A 12,228-nucleotide genomic window follows, 5' to 3' on the forward strand; every position below is an offset into this window, starting at 1 on the left:
CTTTTAATTCTTTAGTAATACTGTTTAGAACATAAAACCAAAAAAGTCCCTAGTTTCATCAGTAAGGGTAGGAATAGAGCTCTCCTTAAGCCTCATCATAACAGATTGAGGATAAACTCGGAATATACTTGTGGTTTGCTTCAGCTCAGTGTCTGAAGACTGACAAGTTCATGGACCTTTCCAAGTTCATAACCTGTGTGTGCACTTTGACACAAATAAATACAGACGACTTATGGAATGGTCTCTATCTGCCCCGGGCTTCTTCAGGATTGGCATCGTTTTCTGAGATGTGGGTCTGGCAGACTGTTTTCTCCCAGTGATTCATTGCAGCCGTCTATCACTGGATGTCCTCTGTGGAATGATCAGGATGTCTGATGGGGCTTGAATAGTTGGGTGATATATTTTTCCTACAGAAAATATTGGCAAGTGTTGCTGAAACTGTACTTAAAAACTCTCACAAGGAGACTTGATTCTGTTTAAAAATAGTGAAAGAAAGGATAAGTATGAATTCACTGATGCTGTACAGACCTTTTTATACCATCGGATATTTTATGATGTGGAGTGGAATGAGACTGTTTTACAAAATGTGTACTTCTTGTAGAAAATGTATTTACTGTACCATTAAGCCAAATTAGATACTACTTTGTTTCTTTAAAATACTTTTTGAGTGTCCCCAGCCCCAGATGGTGGGGGATTGGGTGTTCTTTTTGCCCTGAGCCCTTATTTTCTTCCTCTTCCCTTTTGGTTATTGTTACTGGATCTTGACTTTCAGATTAATTTAACACATCCAGTTTGGGCAGAAAGAAACCTTTCTGCCTTTTCTCTTTTTAAAATTAAGTGCATATATATATAAAATAAGGCAAGGCAGTTTCCCATCAGATATAAACTGGAATTATATCATGTAAATACTAGTTGCATCTATTAAAAGGAAACAGTTGATTATAAAGAAGAAAACATAGGGAATAAACTGCTATTTTGCATTTTAAAAAATGTATTTGGCCAGATACTCCCCATATATGGTTTGGATGCATGACATTGAAGCCTAGGGATATTTTTTCTATATAAATTTGAATTTTTATAAATTTTATGATGATCACAGTATAAAGGAGTGTAAATTGTAATTCTTAAAGGGTTGCTAAAACAAAACAAAAAACTTCGGTAGTCCTTGCCATACTCGCCCTTGTAAGACTCCTGAAAGCTAACAAATATGGATTATCAGCAGATTAGGGGAGAAAACCTCCAAAAGAACTTTTCTGAGGCAACTGATTGGCAATAATGAATAGCAGCAGTGAACAGCAAGGCATCAGAAGTTATTTTGACGTTGGTGAACTTGGTGTAAATGACTTTTACCGTTGTTTCTGTCTGCTTTAGGGGGAAAGGATGGATAGAAAACTGGTGAAAAGTGCTGATTCCAGGAGAGCAAAACTAACGGATTGTAAGAAATTCTAGAGGGAACTAATCAGACTGAGCTGTTCGTCTGCCCAGTAGTAGCTACTGATGACATGGGGACATATAATTTAAATATACGTGCAGAGGAATTTGGAAATGAATGGTGTCTTTTCAGGGAAAAGGTATTCTCAGTGAGTGATCGTCTTGGTCAGAATGTCTTTCTGGCACAGAGAGCTGTGTGAAGCCTAACTACTGTAGTTAGAGAACGTTCACTGAAAATAGAACAGAAATGAAGGACTCTTAGATAAAATTGTGTGTACAGGTGTTTATGTTGCTTATCTCCGCTGCCTTGAGAAGAGTGGATTCATGCTAGTGGACCTCTGTCAAACAGTCATCTCCCTAGCCTGGGAATTCAGGAGGTGTTTACTAATGTAATTATAAATCCTAATTCTGCAAAGAAAACTGTTTTGCACCTTGTGTTTTCATTTAACAGTATGTATTGAAGGTAGTACTGTGTAATTGGCTAAAAGAGCTGCCTATTTTTTCCAAATGGCTGTTTAAGATATTACGATTATTGCAAAAAAAAAGGTGACTGAGGAACTTATTTTTAAGGCTCTAAAAATATTATGGTTCTGTGGGTACAGCTTTCGAAGGTAATATTTAGAAGTATGTGCTATCTCACAGGTGGTGTACTTATTACCAACAGCGGAAAGGGCACTAATTCAGCCTAGGGCACAGCAGAGCGTCTGCTCATTCAGTAGCTCGTGGACGTTGTCTTAAGAGCCTGGGGAAGCCAGTTTAATTTTGGAGTTGGATATTCTTGGCCTGGGTTATTGGAAATGTTGGGCTCTGCAGTGGCTCATGTAAAAGACAGGTAGACTAGAGGCCCTGTGTTGGTGGGGGTTGTCTGCCCCAGACACACACATGCTGGACTGCCTAGGGCATGGTCCTCAGGTAAGGCCTTTCGTTTGGCTTCTCAGGGAGATGTGAGTCACCTGCTTGGCTAAGATGCTTACTGACAGATTGTCAGTTCCACTGGAAATCTTCTTTTAAGGGTACCCACATAGAGAAACAGTTTTAAATATGTTGCTGGTTTTCTCAGCCTTGCAAAGGTGAATTTCTTTGGTCTTTCTGTTGTTCTTGTACTGAGTTTTAAAAGAAATTCTTCCCTTCCAGAGTGTAGGCACTATAATGTTGAAGTGTTGGTGGTGATGATAATTAATAGTAGCATTAACTGAGCACCTAGTAGAATGCCTGTCTTACTGTAAAGTGTGCTACATGAGTTATTGCCTTTTTACATATGGGGAAACTAAGGCTCATTTCACATGTTAAGTAATTTCTCTGAGGTCAAATAACTAGTGAACAAAAGAGCTAGACTTGAACTTAGGTCTCTGACCCTGAAGTCTCTGCAGTTGACCACTGTGTCAACATACCAGTGACAGTTTGGAGAAGAAAAACATGATCAAATACATCTTTGGTTGGATCTGCTCTGCACATTTCTTGTGTTGTTAACTGAGAATATTCTTCTGTTGCCTGCAGATTAAGATCTGATGTTCTCTTTGCAGCAACTATAATAGTTGCCCATGTTTTTCAGAGAAAGTCATTATGAGACATGAAGTCATATTCTAGGGCAAAGAATACCTTTCCAAGCAATGTTTATGTGATTGATCAGTCATCAACACCAAGAGAAGGTCCTGTCCTATGACATGTGCGTGCTTGGCAATGATCTTGCTCTGCATTTTGCTTAATAATTTTCATTATTTTTAATTAAAGTTGAAGAAGTGCAGACTCTAGCTGAAATTAAGGTAGGTTGTGTTGCCGGAATCTGGTAATTACTTTAATTGATCACAAGATAGTTTCCTTGATCACCAATTAGACTAAATTGCCGATCATGTTTCAAGACGTGAAGAAATGCCCGAACTGATTTATGTAATAGTGTTTTCATTTCTAATCAGACATAAATATCATTTCCTTCCATAGCAATTGTATTTTATAAAAAAAAAAAGGGGGGGTTATAGGCCTACAAACATGAAGGTGATTCATAAACAATAGAGTTCTAATTCATTGAATTAGTAAAGGAAGTATTTAGAGGCTTAATGGAGATTGTACTGGGGAAATTACTTTGGAGTTGCTGGTGCTCATTTTCTTAGTGGGAGATGTGTTCTTTTTTAGTGTGTAATTAAAATAGTCTATAATCAAAATATAAAAGGCAGCTGACTTAAAGAACATATCAAAGAGAATTGCTCTGAGTAATGACAGATTCATATTGTAAATATGTGCTAGAAGTTAAGTCTTAGAATTTTAATAAATCATACATGTTATCTGGACTGAAGCTGTGTTCTAAATTCAGGGTGCTGGTAAACATTTCACAGATCAATACAGGGTTCTGTTTCAGTTTTGTGCATCTGACAGTCTTTCATATTTTCATGAGTAAACTGAAACAAAAGGACCTTTAAGAAAAATTAAGGTTCTCAAAGAATACTTGATTTGGGGGTTCATGGAAAAATCTTTTAATTGCTGATGGTTTGGAGATTTCCAAATGACAAACTTCATTGGCCCGATTTACTGTGATTGTAATGCTTACATTCCTTAAAATGGCAGAGTGACTTAAAAAGTCATACTTCATCATGCATTCATGGACTTGTTCATAAAATGTTTGTAATTTGCAATAGAGGAAAGACTGAAACCATTATCAGCCATTATATGCTATTTGTTGGACATATGTTTGTTTGAAATGGCCGTGGCTCAACAGAATATGGCTCATAGACAAACTATGCTGTAAATTGGCACTAAAAACCCACCTAAACAGGTAGGCATATGTTAAGAAGTTAATGTGAGCCAAAATATTTTAATATGAACCAGGTTACATACATTGCAGGATCCCAGTTCCCTTCACAGTGAGACCTTCATTTGCATGGTTTCCTCATTTTTTCCCTAGCCAGCTTTTAAAATAGGTCATGTATATATTGGTTCAAAAATTAAAAGGTACCAAAGAGTATAGTAAGCCTCTTCCTCTTCCTATTTCTGATTCTTAACCATCCAATTCTCCCTCTCCCCATCTCCCATCACTCACTGTTACCAGATCCTTATGTATATCATTCCAGAGATATTAATTCACGTGGTTTCTTTTCTTTGCTTTTTATACAACTTATAGACTCTTGTTATCCATTTTTTTCTTATTTAGTAATATATCTTGGAGGTATTTCTAGTCAGAGGATAAATAGTTTTCTCCTTCTTCTTAATGGCCACATAGTATTCCAGTGAATAAATATACCATAAAATATAGTTTAATCAGTCCTTTATTGATGAACATTTGGCTCCTTCAAGCCTGTCCCTGTTAAAGGCTGTGCTGCAGTGACCGTTCTTGTAATTTGTGTATGGGTATGTCTGCAGGAAAAATTCCTAGAAGTAGAATTGCTTGGCTGAAAGGCATAATCATATTTTCCTAAGGGCATAGGCATTTTAAATTTTGATCTTGTCATGTTCTCTTCCATAGTGATTATTATATTAATTTATTTTCACCAAAAATATATGGAAGTGCCTTTTCTCCTGTACCTTCACTAGCAGAATATTATCAAAGTTTTTGATCTTTGCCAAACAATAGATTTAACTTAGTTCCCCAAACCCTGACTTGTTGAGATAAAATTGACAGATAACTTAGTTTTAATTTGTATTTCCATATATGAGATTAGGCAATTTTTATGTTTAAAAACTATTTGATTTCTTTTCTGTTAGCTATTATGTCCTTACCCATTAAAAAAAAAATTGCATGTTTGGTCTTTTTCTTATTCATCAGATCTCTTTACATGCTGAGGAAATGTGTACTGCAAATAAAGTTTGTTGTTTGTCTTTTAATTTGTTGATTTTTATTGTCATACAGAAAAACGTTTAATGTAGTAATCTTTTTTTAAATAGTGGTTTAAAGTTTTCTGCATGTAGAATTTATACATTTCTTGTTAAGCTTTACTCCTAGATAATTTTTGGTGCCATTTTAGGTGGGAACTTTTCTTACAGTATATTTTCTAATTCATTGTTTTTATAAAAAGACTATTGACTTTTGTGGGGGTGGGGGCTTGTTTATTTTCTACTTCAATGGAAATTCTTCCAGTGTTTCTCTGTTAAGAAAGATGTTGCCTTTTGAACTGAGAATATATTCTCTCATTTAAGGAGGAGCCCATATGTTTTTATTTCATTAAGAGTTTTCATGCATAAAAAATATTGAATGTATCAAATATCATTTTAGAATTTATAGAAGTCATATATAATTTTTCTCTTTTGATTTATTAGTATGGTAAATTATATTAACAAGTCCTCAATATTGAACTGTCCTTGCATTCTTGGAAAAAATCCTGTTTGCTCATGGTGCTTTGTTCCAGTATACTCAAAGGTTTATTTATTAGGATTTCAATTAATATGAAATCTATAGTCTCATTATTATGTACTATCTATGTGAGAATTTGGAGACAATGTTATTATAGTTTAAGGAAGTAATTTGGAAATATCCTTCTTTTTCTTTGCTCTGGAATAGTTTAATCAGTATTAGAGTTAACTGTTCCATATAGGTTTGGTAGAATTCCTCTGTGAAATGATTGGGAAGTGTTACTTTTGCGTGTCACTCTTAGACACATTTCTCTTTACAGTTTTTTAATTATTTAATTTTTTTCTCTTCTAAAGTCACTTTTGATCATTTTTGTCTCTCAGAGAACTATCTTGTTTATGTTTTAAAGTTTATTTGTATCAACTTTGTTCAAAAATCGTTTCGTATGTTTTAAAATTTTTCTCGTAATTGTAGTTACTTCCCCATTCTCATCCCTTTACCGTACAGTTTTAGTACATATTGTTTTTTAGCTCTAGTGCTTATGTTTTACACCTTTAAATATACATGTATCTTTAACATTTGATATTTCAGCTTTTAACGATTTTCTAAACTTTCATTTACCTTCCCTATTTCTGTTTCTTTCGGCTCTTTTAAATATGTATTTGTTTATTTGGCTGTGCGGGGTCTTAGTTGTGGCATGCGGGGTCTTAGTTGTGGTGCGTGTTCTCTCTGGTTGTGGTGCATGGGCTCCAGCGTGTGTGGGCTTAGTTGCTCCATGACATGTGGGGTCTTAGTTCCCAGACCAGGGGTTGAATCAGTGTCCCCTACATTGCAAGGCAGATTCTTAACCACTGGACCGCCAGGGAAGTCCTTTTACTCTTTTAATAGTTTATAACATTTATATTTTATTCTGTAAGTATAAACTCCCACAATTGTTTTAAATGTATTTCTAGAGCTGAGTGAATTTATTCCTCATTGCCAATACTTTTGGTATAGTTTCTCCATTAAACTCTTAGTTACATATATTTCATCCTTTAATAAAAATTTCCTTAAGAAGGGTGAATGGAAATTATTCCCTGAGTTACTGCATTTAAAAAATATATGTCCTCTGCATTAATCTCAAGCAATGGTTTAGCTGGGTATAAAAGTCTTCACACTTTGGTTCCTAAAGTCGGTATAGGCACTGCTCCTCTGGCTTGTATGTTGAACGTTGATATGTGGGAGTTTAAAGTCAGTAAGATTCTTTTCATCATTATAGGTGAATTGATCTTTTTGACTAGATGCCAAAAGGATTTTTTAAATCTTCATAGTTCATTAACTTTACTAGAATGTGTGGAAATGGATGAATTCTTAGTCTATAGATTAAAATTTTTTTCTTTCTGGAAGTTTTTCTTGAATTGAATCTGCAGGGTTTTTTTCCTTTCTTTCTTCCCTTTTTTTTTTTTTTAAGTTGCTCTTTTATTGACAACAATTATCTATAAGTTAAATATACTTCATTTTCTGTACTTACTATTTTCTAGTTCATATAGACTCTTGTTGATTTCTACTTCGTTTGTCCATTTTCTCAGTCCTGTTCTCTAAACTTCTTATTAGTTGCTGGTGTCTGTTCTGCCTTGGGCTGTTAGCAACTTTCTTTGATGGAATGGTTTTAGAAAGCCTGTGCATTTATCTAGCTCAAGGCCTTTAGATTCCAAGTGGCATCCTGGTAACAAGTAGCTAGGGCTATAAAAATAAATCTTTGAAAGAAGGGACAGATGCTTTTCACGATTTGCCAAGTTTGCTGTTTAGTCATATTCCTTCTTAATTATATTCCAGATAATCAGAATTCCCCTTTGAAGTTTTGCTTTTTCCCTCTCCTTGCATACTCATCTAACTTCCTTGCAGAAATTATTTTACTTTAATTTGAATGTGTACTGATATAGATGTTTTTAATTTATAGATTTAAAAATAAATATTTGGAGGATTATTTGGTTCTGTTATAAGGAAGAAAGATTATGGAATTATCTTTTTGCTCCCAGAGCAGATTGAATATTCTTTTCCTAAGGAAGAATTAGGAGCAAATCTTGTGTAAAAAGTTTATTAGGCTTTGTGATGTTTTATTGAATATAAACATTAGGTGACAGTTGAAGGGAAATATGTAAAAGCAAGGAAAATACAAATTTGGAGAATCTTTGGATGTGCTTTTTTTCTGTTAAGCATTGTATGTAGATAGGGTAGATGCTTTTTCTTTGATCAGTGTACCTCTAATGATATGGCTGTTCTCTTATAAGTCCTATTTTTGATGGAATAGATTTTGCTACTATACTGATAGCATGCTGGGTGGTCAAAGATTTGAGGATCACTTCTGACCATGTTCGGATCAGACACTCATTCAGTCCATTTGGCTCTTGGGCAGTGTTAAAGTATTCTAAGCATCACTTTGGACCTTTCTGGATTCAAAGAAATTGAGGCCACAGGGCTTAAAAACTTGGACAGGGACCCACTGTGCCCACCTGATTTCTTGTTATTCACTTGTTTTCCCCAGTCAGTGTGCCTCAGAATGTTATCCCACAGTGTATTATTCATCTGATATATGTGTGTCTGTTTCTGCTCAAGGCCCGTGGGAAAATGAGAGTGCCATTCTTCCTAGAGATAGCAACTAGAATCTTAGATTCTCAAGACCGTAGGAGGGCTTTTCACTTATTGTTATGTCTTGTAAGGTTTGTGGTATGCAGTTTGGCCAGAAGCTGTAGTAGTAGCATTGAGTCCATTAGTAATCTTTCACTCTGTGCCAGGTGCTGTACTGAGTGCTTTATATCCCCATCTCTTTTTTAAAAACTAAAATAAGTACGTGAGCTTTTTATTATTATCCCCATTTTACTGAAGAAAATTGAGGCTCAGGGTTAAATCACATGACAGTTGAGTAATAGAATTGGGATTTGAATCCCTGGCTCCCTGGCTCAAAAATCCATGTCCCTAATGTCTGTATTACTGTGTCTCGGGGGTGGTGATATGATTGTAAATCTTCTAAAGCTAAGTGAGAATAAGGCATTAGAAGCAAGCAGAGTAAAAATTCTCATAATAATTTAGTACAGGTTTACTCTGTTTTAATAGTTAAAACAAACTTTCTCATTCGACTTGCCCCTTCCCCCTCACATAATATGGAGAATCAGATTGAAATAAGAAGGGGTGGGAGAGTGAATATTGTTTGTCCACTGATAAGTCCATGCATGGTTAAGTGGATTTTTCTTGAACTTCCTTCCTTTTCTTAGTAGGGAAAACCTTGAGGCATTTAGTGTCAAAATGGAAATATTCATCCTGAATGAAGTCTATTGTGAGATAAGAACCATTATGAATGACAGAACTGTTTGAAAATGACATCTTCCATATTTCTGTAACTTGGAAATGTGCTCCTATGTCATTTAGTGATTCAAAAAACATAGCCCAACTAACATCAGATTGGTTTTTCTGGATAGGGGTAAAGAAGTTAAATATTTATATGGCTATAATGGGTACTGCCCTGTGAATTCCACTGTAACTTTATAATTAGTGTGCTATTACCTTAGAGTCTTACCAAGTATTTCTGCCTTCTGGACACGAAAGAGACAAATTCTTCTATTGTTTGCAATTACCCTCATAAAAATTTGAAAGCAAGCAAAGCAAGCAAAAAAGAAAATGTTTTTCTTTCCTCTCAGGACAAGTTTGCCTTCTGCTTAACAAAATTAGGTTTGCACTTTCCCAGTGGTATGAAGTCAGGTCCCCAACTCAGGCCTGTGGCTGACTCTGCAGCCGTCTGCCCCAAGCGGAGTGTTTTCTCTTTGAAATGGCAGTGCTAGGCAGTAGCGAGAAGATCCCAAGCCCTTCTTTTCTGTTCCACTCTGGGTGTCAGTGAAAATAGTCTCTCATCCCCTTCTGTCCTGCCTGGGGGGTGGGATGGTGGTTCACTTCTACCAGAGCTTTTGCTTAGGACACAACACTCACATTTTCCCATAGTCTTTGTGGTCAATACCTTAGCAACCCAGTCACTAAAAACAAAAGGAGCAGTGCTGCAGGAAAAGAGACTGCTAAGATTTGGGGCCAGGTACACTGGCCCCATTTGAGAGCCAGAACATTTGAGAGCCAGGACACTGAGTTGAAGGGAAATTATTCCCTGTTTTATAGTCTCATCCCGAGGACAGTTAAACAGTCCAGACAGGTCACTGGGTGAGACCAATTTCCCGGTTTGTTTATTTGAGCCTGAGTGGTTTTCACCATACAGCAGCAGGTCACAGTCCTGCTACACTGCTATCCCACCTCTGTGGAGAGCACTCCCTTATATTATTGATTCTCCAGGCTTTCCTAACCATGCCTTTATCGGGTCGCTCTGGGGTCCCTCTCAAGTCCAGGGCACGGGCAGTGTCAGTCATCACTTTTGACTTCGTCTTATGCAGGCCTTTGGCTTTATGTCCCGAGTTGCCCTACAAGCAGAGAAGATGAATCATCACCCGGAATGGTTCAATGTGTACAACAAGGTAACTGAATTGCCTTATTTTGGGATCACTTTAATTTTGGAGTTAAGAAACTTCTTTCTTCCTTGCTTGTCATCCTGTGCAGCTAAGTGTCATTGTGCTTAGGAAAATACTTTCTTATTCTTTCTCTCAGAATCCCTGTGTATTATTGCAACTTAGTAACAAATTCAGATCTACTCAAAATAACAATGATTAAGTTCCTTATTTTCATGCTTGTCTTCTGCTGAAACTATGAAAGTGAAAGTGAAGTTGCTCAGTCGTGTCCGACTCTTTGTGACCCCGTGGACTGTAGCCCACCAGGCTCCTCTGTCCATGGGATTCTCCAGGCAAGAATACTGGAGTGCGTTGCCATTTCCTTCTCCAGGGGATCTTTCTGACCCAGGGATCGAACCCAGGTCTCCTGCATTGCAGGCAGACACTTTAACCTCTGAGCCACCAGGGAAGCCCTGAAACTATGAAAAACAGGCCAAATTAGACTCCTGAATTAAGCTTGAATATCAGTCATGTAGATAACATTTTTTAAACTCTCTTAAGGTAAATTATTGAAAGAAATGGTAGCAAATCAGAAAGATATGGGTTTTTTTAAATCTCATTGAAATCAATTTGTTCAAGTAAATTCTCTATTCTCAATGGGAACTGACCTTCTTAACAGCAGGGGGCACAGTGAGAAGAATCAGGCTTGCCCCCAAAGTGTCCTTACCAAAAAAAAAACAAAAAACCACAAAGTGTCCTTACCTTCATGGTCATGCCATGTGGAATTTTCTTATCTACTTTCTGTGAGGTTCTATTGTCTCTTGAAAGTCCTCTTTGAAAAAATAAAATTTCATATTTTTGTGATTTATTACAATAATTCAGAGGATGCAGGTACCAGCATAAGCTTTTATTTCCTAGTTGCCTCTCTTTACCCATAATTTTGCTTCTGCTTATTAGTTGGTTTGTCAAGAGGCAACAGTCTGTTCCTCCACTGCCCTCCCCATCTTTTCTAATTTGGAAATGGACTTTTTTAAACATGGTTGCTAAGGTATTACATTTGATAGCTTAGTTTTTCTCAGTGGCCTGAAAAGAGTGTAATTAAAGTAATGGGAGTTAAAATGGAACTTCAATCTCTCTCTCTCTCTCTTTTTTTTCTCCCAAGAGTCAAGATTTAAGATTCTGGCAGCTCATTTGCCCTCCTTATGAGAGAACCTTTTTATCCCTGGGTGGCTGCTGAGTTCAGCCTGGAGTTTACTGGGTTTTGGAAATGCATTGCTTATTCATAATGTAGTATTTTATAAATCATTTAATCTCCCCAATTCTCAAAGATAAATATTGAGTAATAGATTGATTTCTGAACCACCAAAGGAGAGTACTGTGAATTGCAGCTCAGGGTTTTAAAAACTGTTTCTCTTTTTCTTAGGTCCAGATAACGCTCACATCGCATGACTGTGGCGGAGTGACCAAAAGAGATGTGAAACTGGCCAAGTTCATTGAAAAAGCAGCTGCTTCTGTGTGACTCCTAAAATGCATGTAGAATCTTACGTACACATCTGGCTGCAAGGGACATTGAAGGCAATTTACATGAATAAATTAAGTTATAAATTTAGTTCACCTTTTGAACTATCACATTTTGTAAAATCAGTGCTTAAATAAAAATGATTTAAACTTGAGGCTGAGGTATTTTTCATTATATCTAATCACATATATAAGGTAAATCAACCCAGATAATTCTATTAATATTTAAAAAGACAAATAGCATTCTTAGAGATTAGAAATGGATATGCAGGAGCATTCTCATATCTGGAGGATTCTCATATGGGCGAGCATTTTATATCCCAGAAATTCAAGTGATTATGGTGACTTTACAAATGCATTGTATTGGAAAGCAGTTGTAAGGTAGAAAAAGAACGATGAACTCTGTAGGTAAAGGGTTTAACTGTATGTAAGGATTCGCATGACACTAAAGTTGGTTTGGAGTTGACCTGTTGTTGCTACTTAAGTAGTTAATTAAGTTATAGAGATTACATAAATTGGTTGAGCTGTCTGTGTTTTATCCTT

At 36.3% G+C, this 12,228-nt stretch overlaps 1 protein-coding gene across 3 annotated transcripts in view; it reads left to right on the forward strand.

The window, feature by feature from the left end:
* PCBD2 (pterin-4 alpha-carbinolamine dehydratase 2) overlaps positions 1-11,799 on the forward strand; it is a 42,745-nt gene extending 30,946 nt beyond the window's left edge. For all 3 annotated transcript variants that reach the window (XM_068980812.1, XM_068980814.1, XM_068980813.1), the window contains 2 exons: positions 10,117-10,197; positions 11,591-11,799. In XM_068980812.1, coding sequence (XP_068836913.1) covers positions 10,117-10,197; positions 11,591-11,686 — 177 coding nt within the window. In that variant the 3' untranslated portion in view covers positions 11,687-11,799. The remainder of the gene's footprint in view (positions 1-10,116; positions 10,198-11,590) is intronic.
* The last annotated feature ends 429 nt before the right edge of the window (positions 11,800-12,228 follow it).

The sequence above is a fragment of the Capricornis sumatraensis genome, chromosome 9 (genome assembly GCF_032405125.1).
Source record: "Capricornis sumatraensis isolate serow.1 chromosome 9, serow.2, whole genome shotgun sequence".
Classification (NCBI taxonomy): Eukaryota; Metazoa; Chordata; class Mammalia; order Artiodactyla; family Bovidae; genus Capricornis; species Capricornis sumatraensis.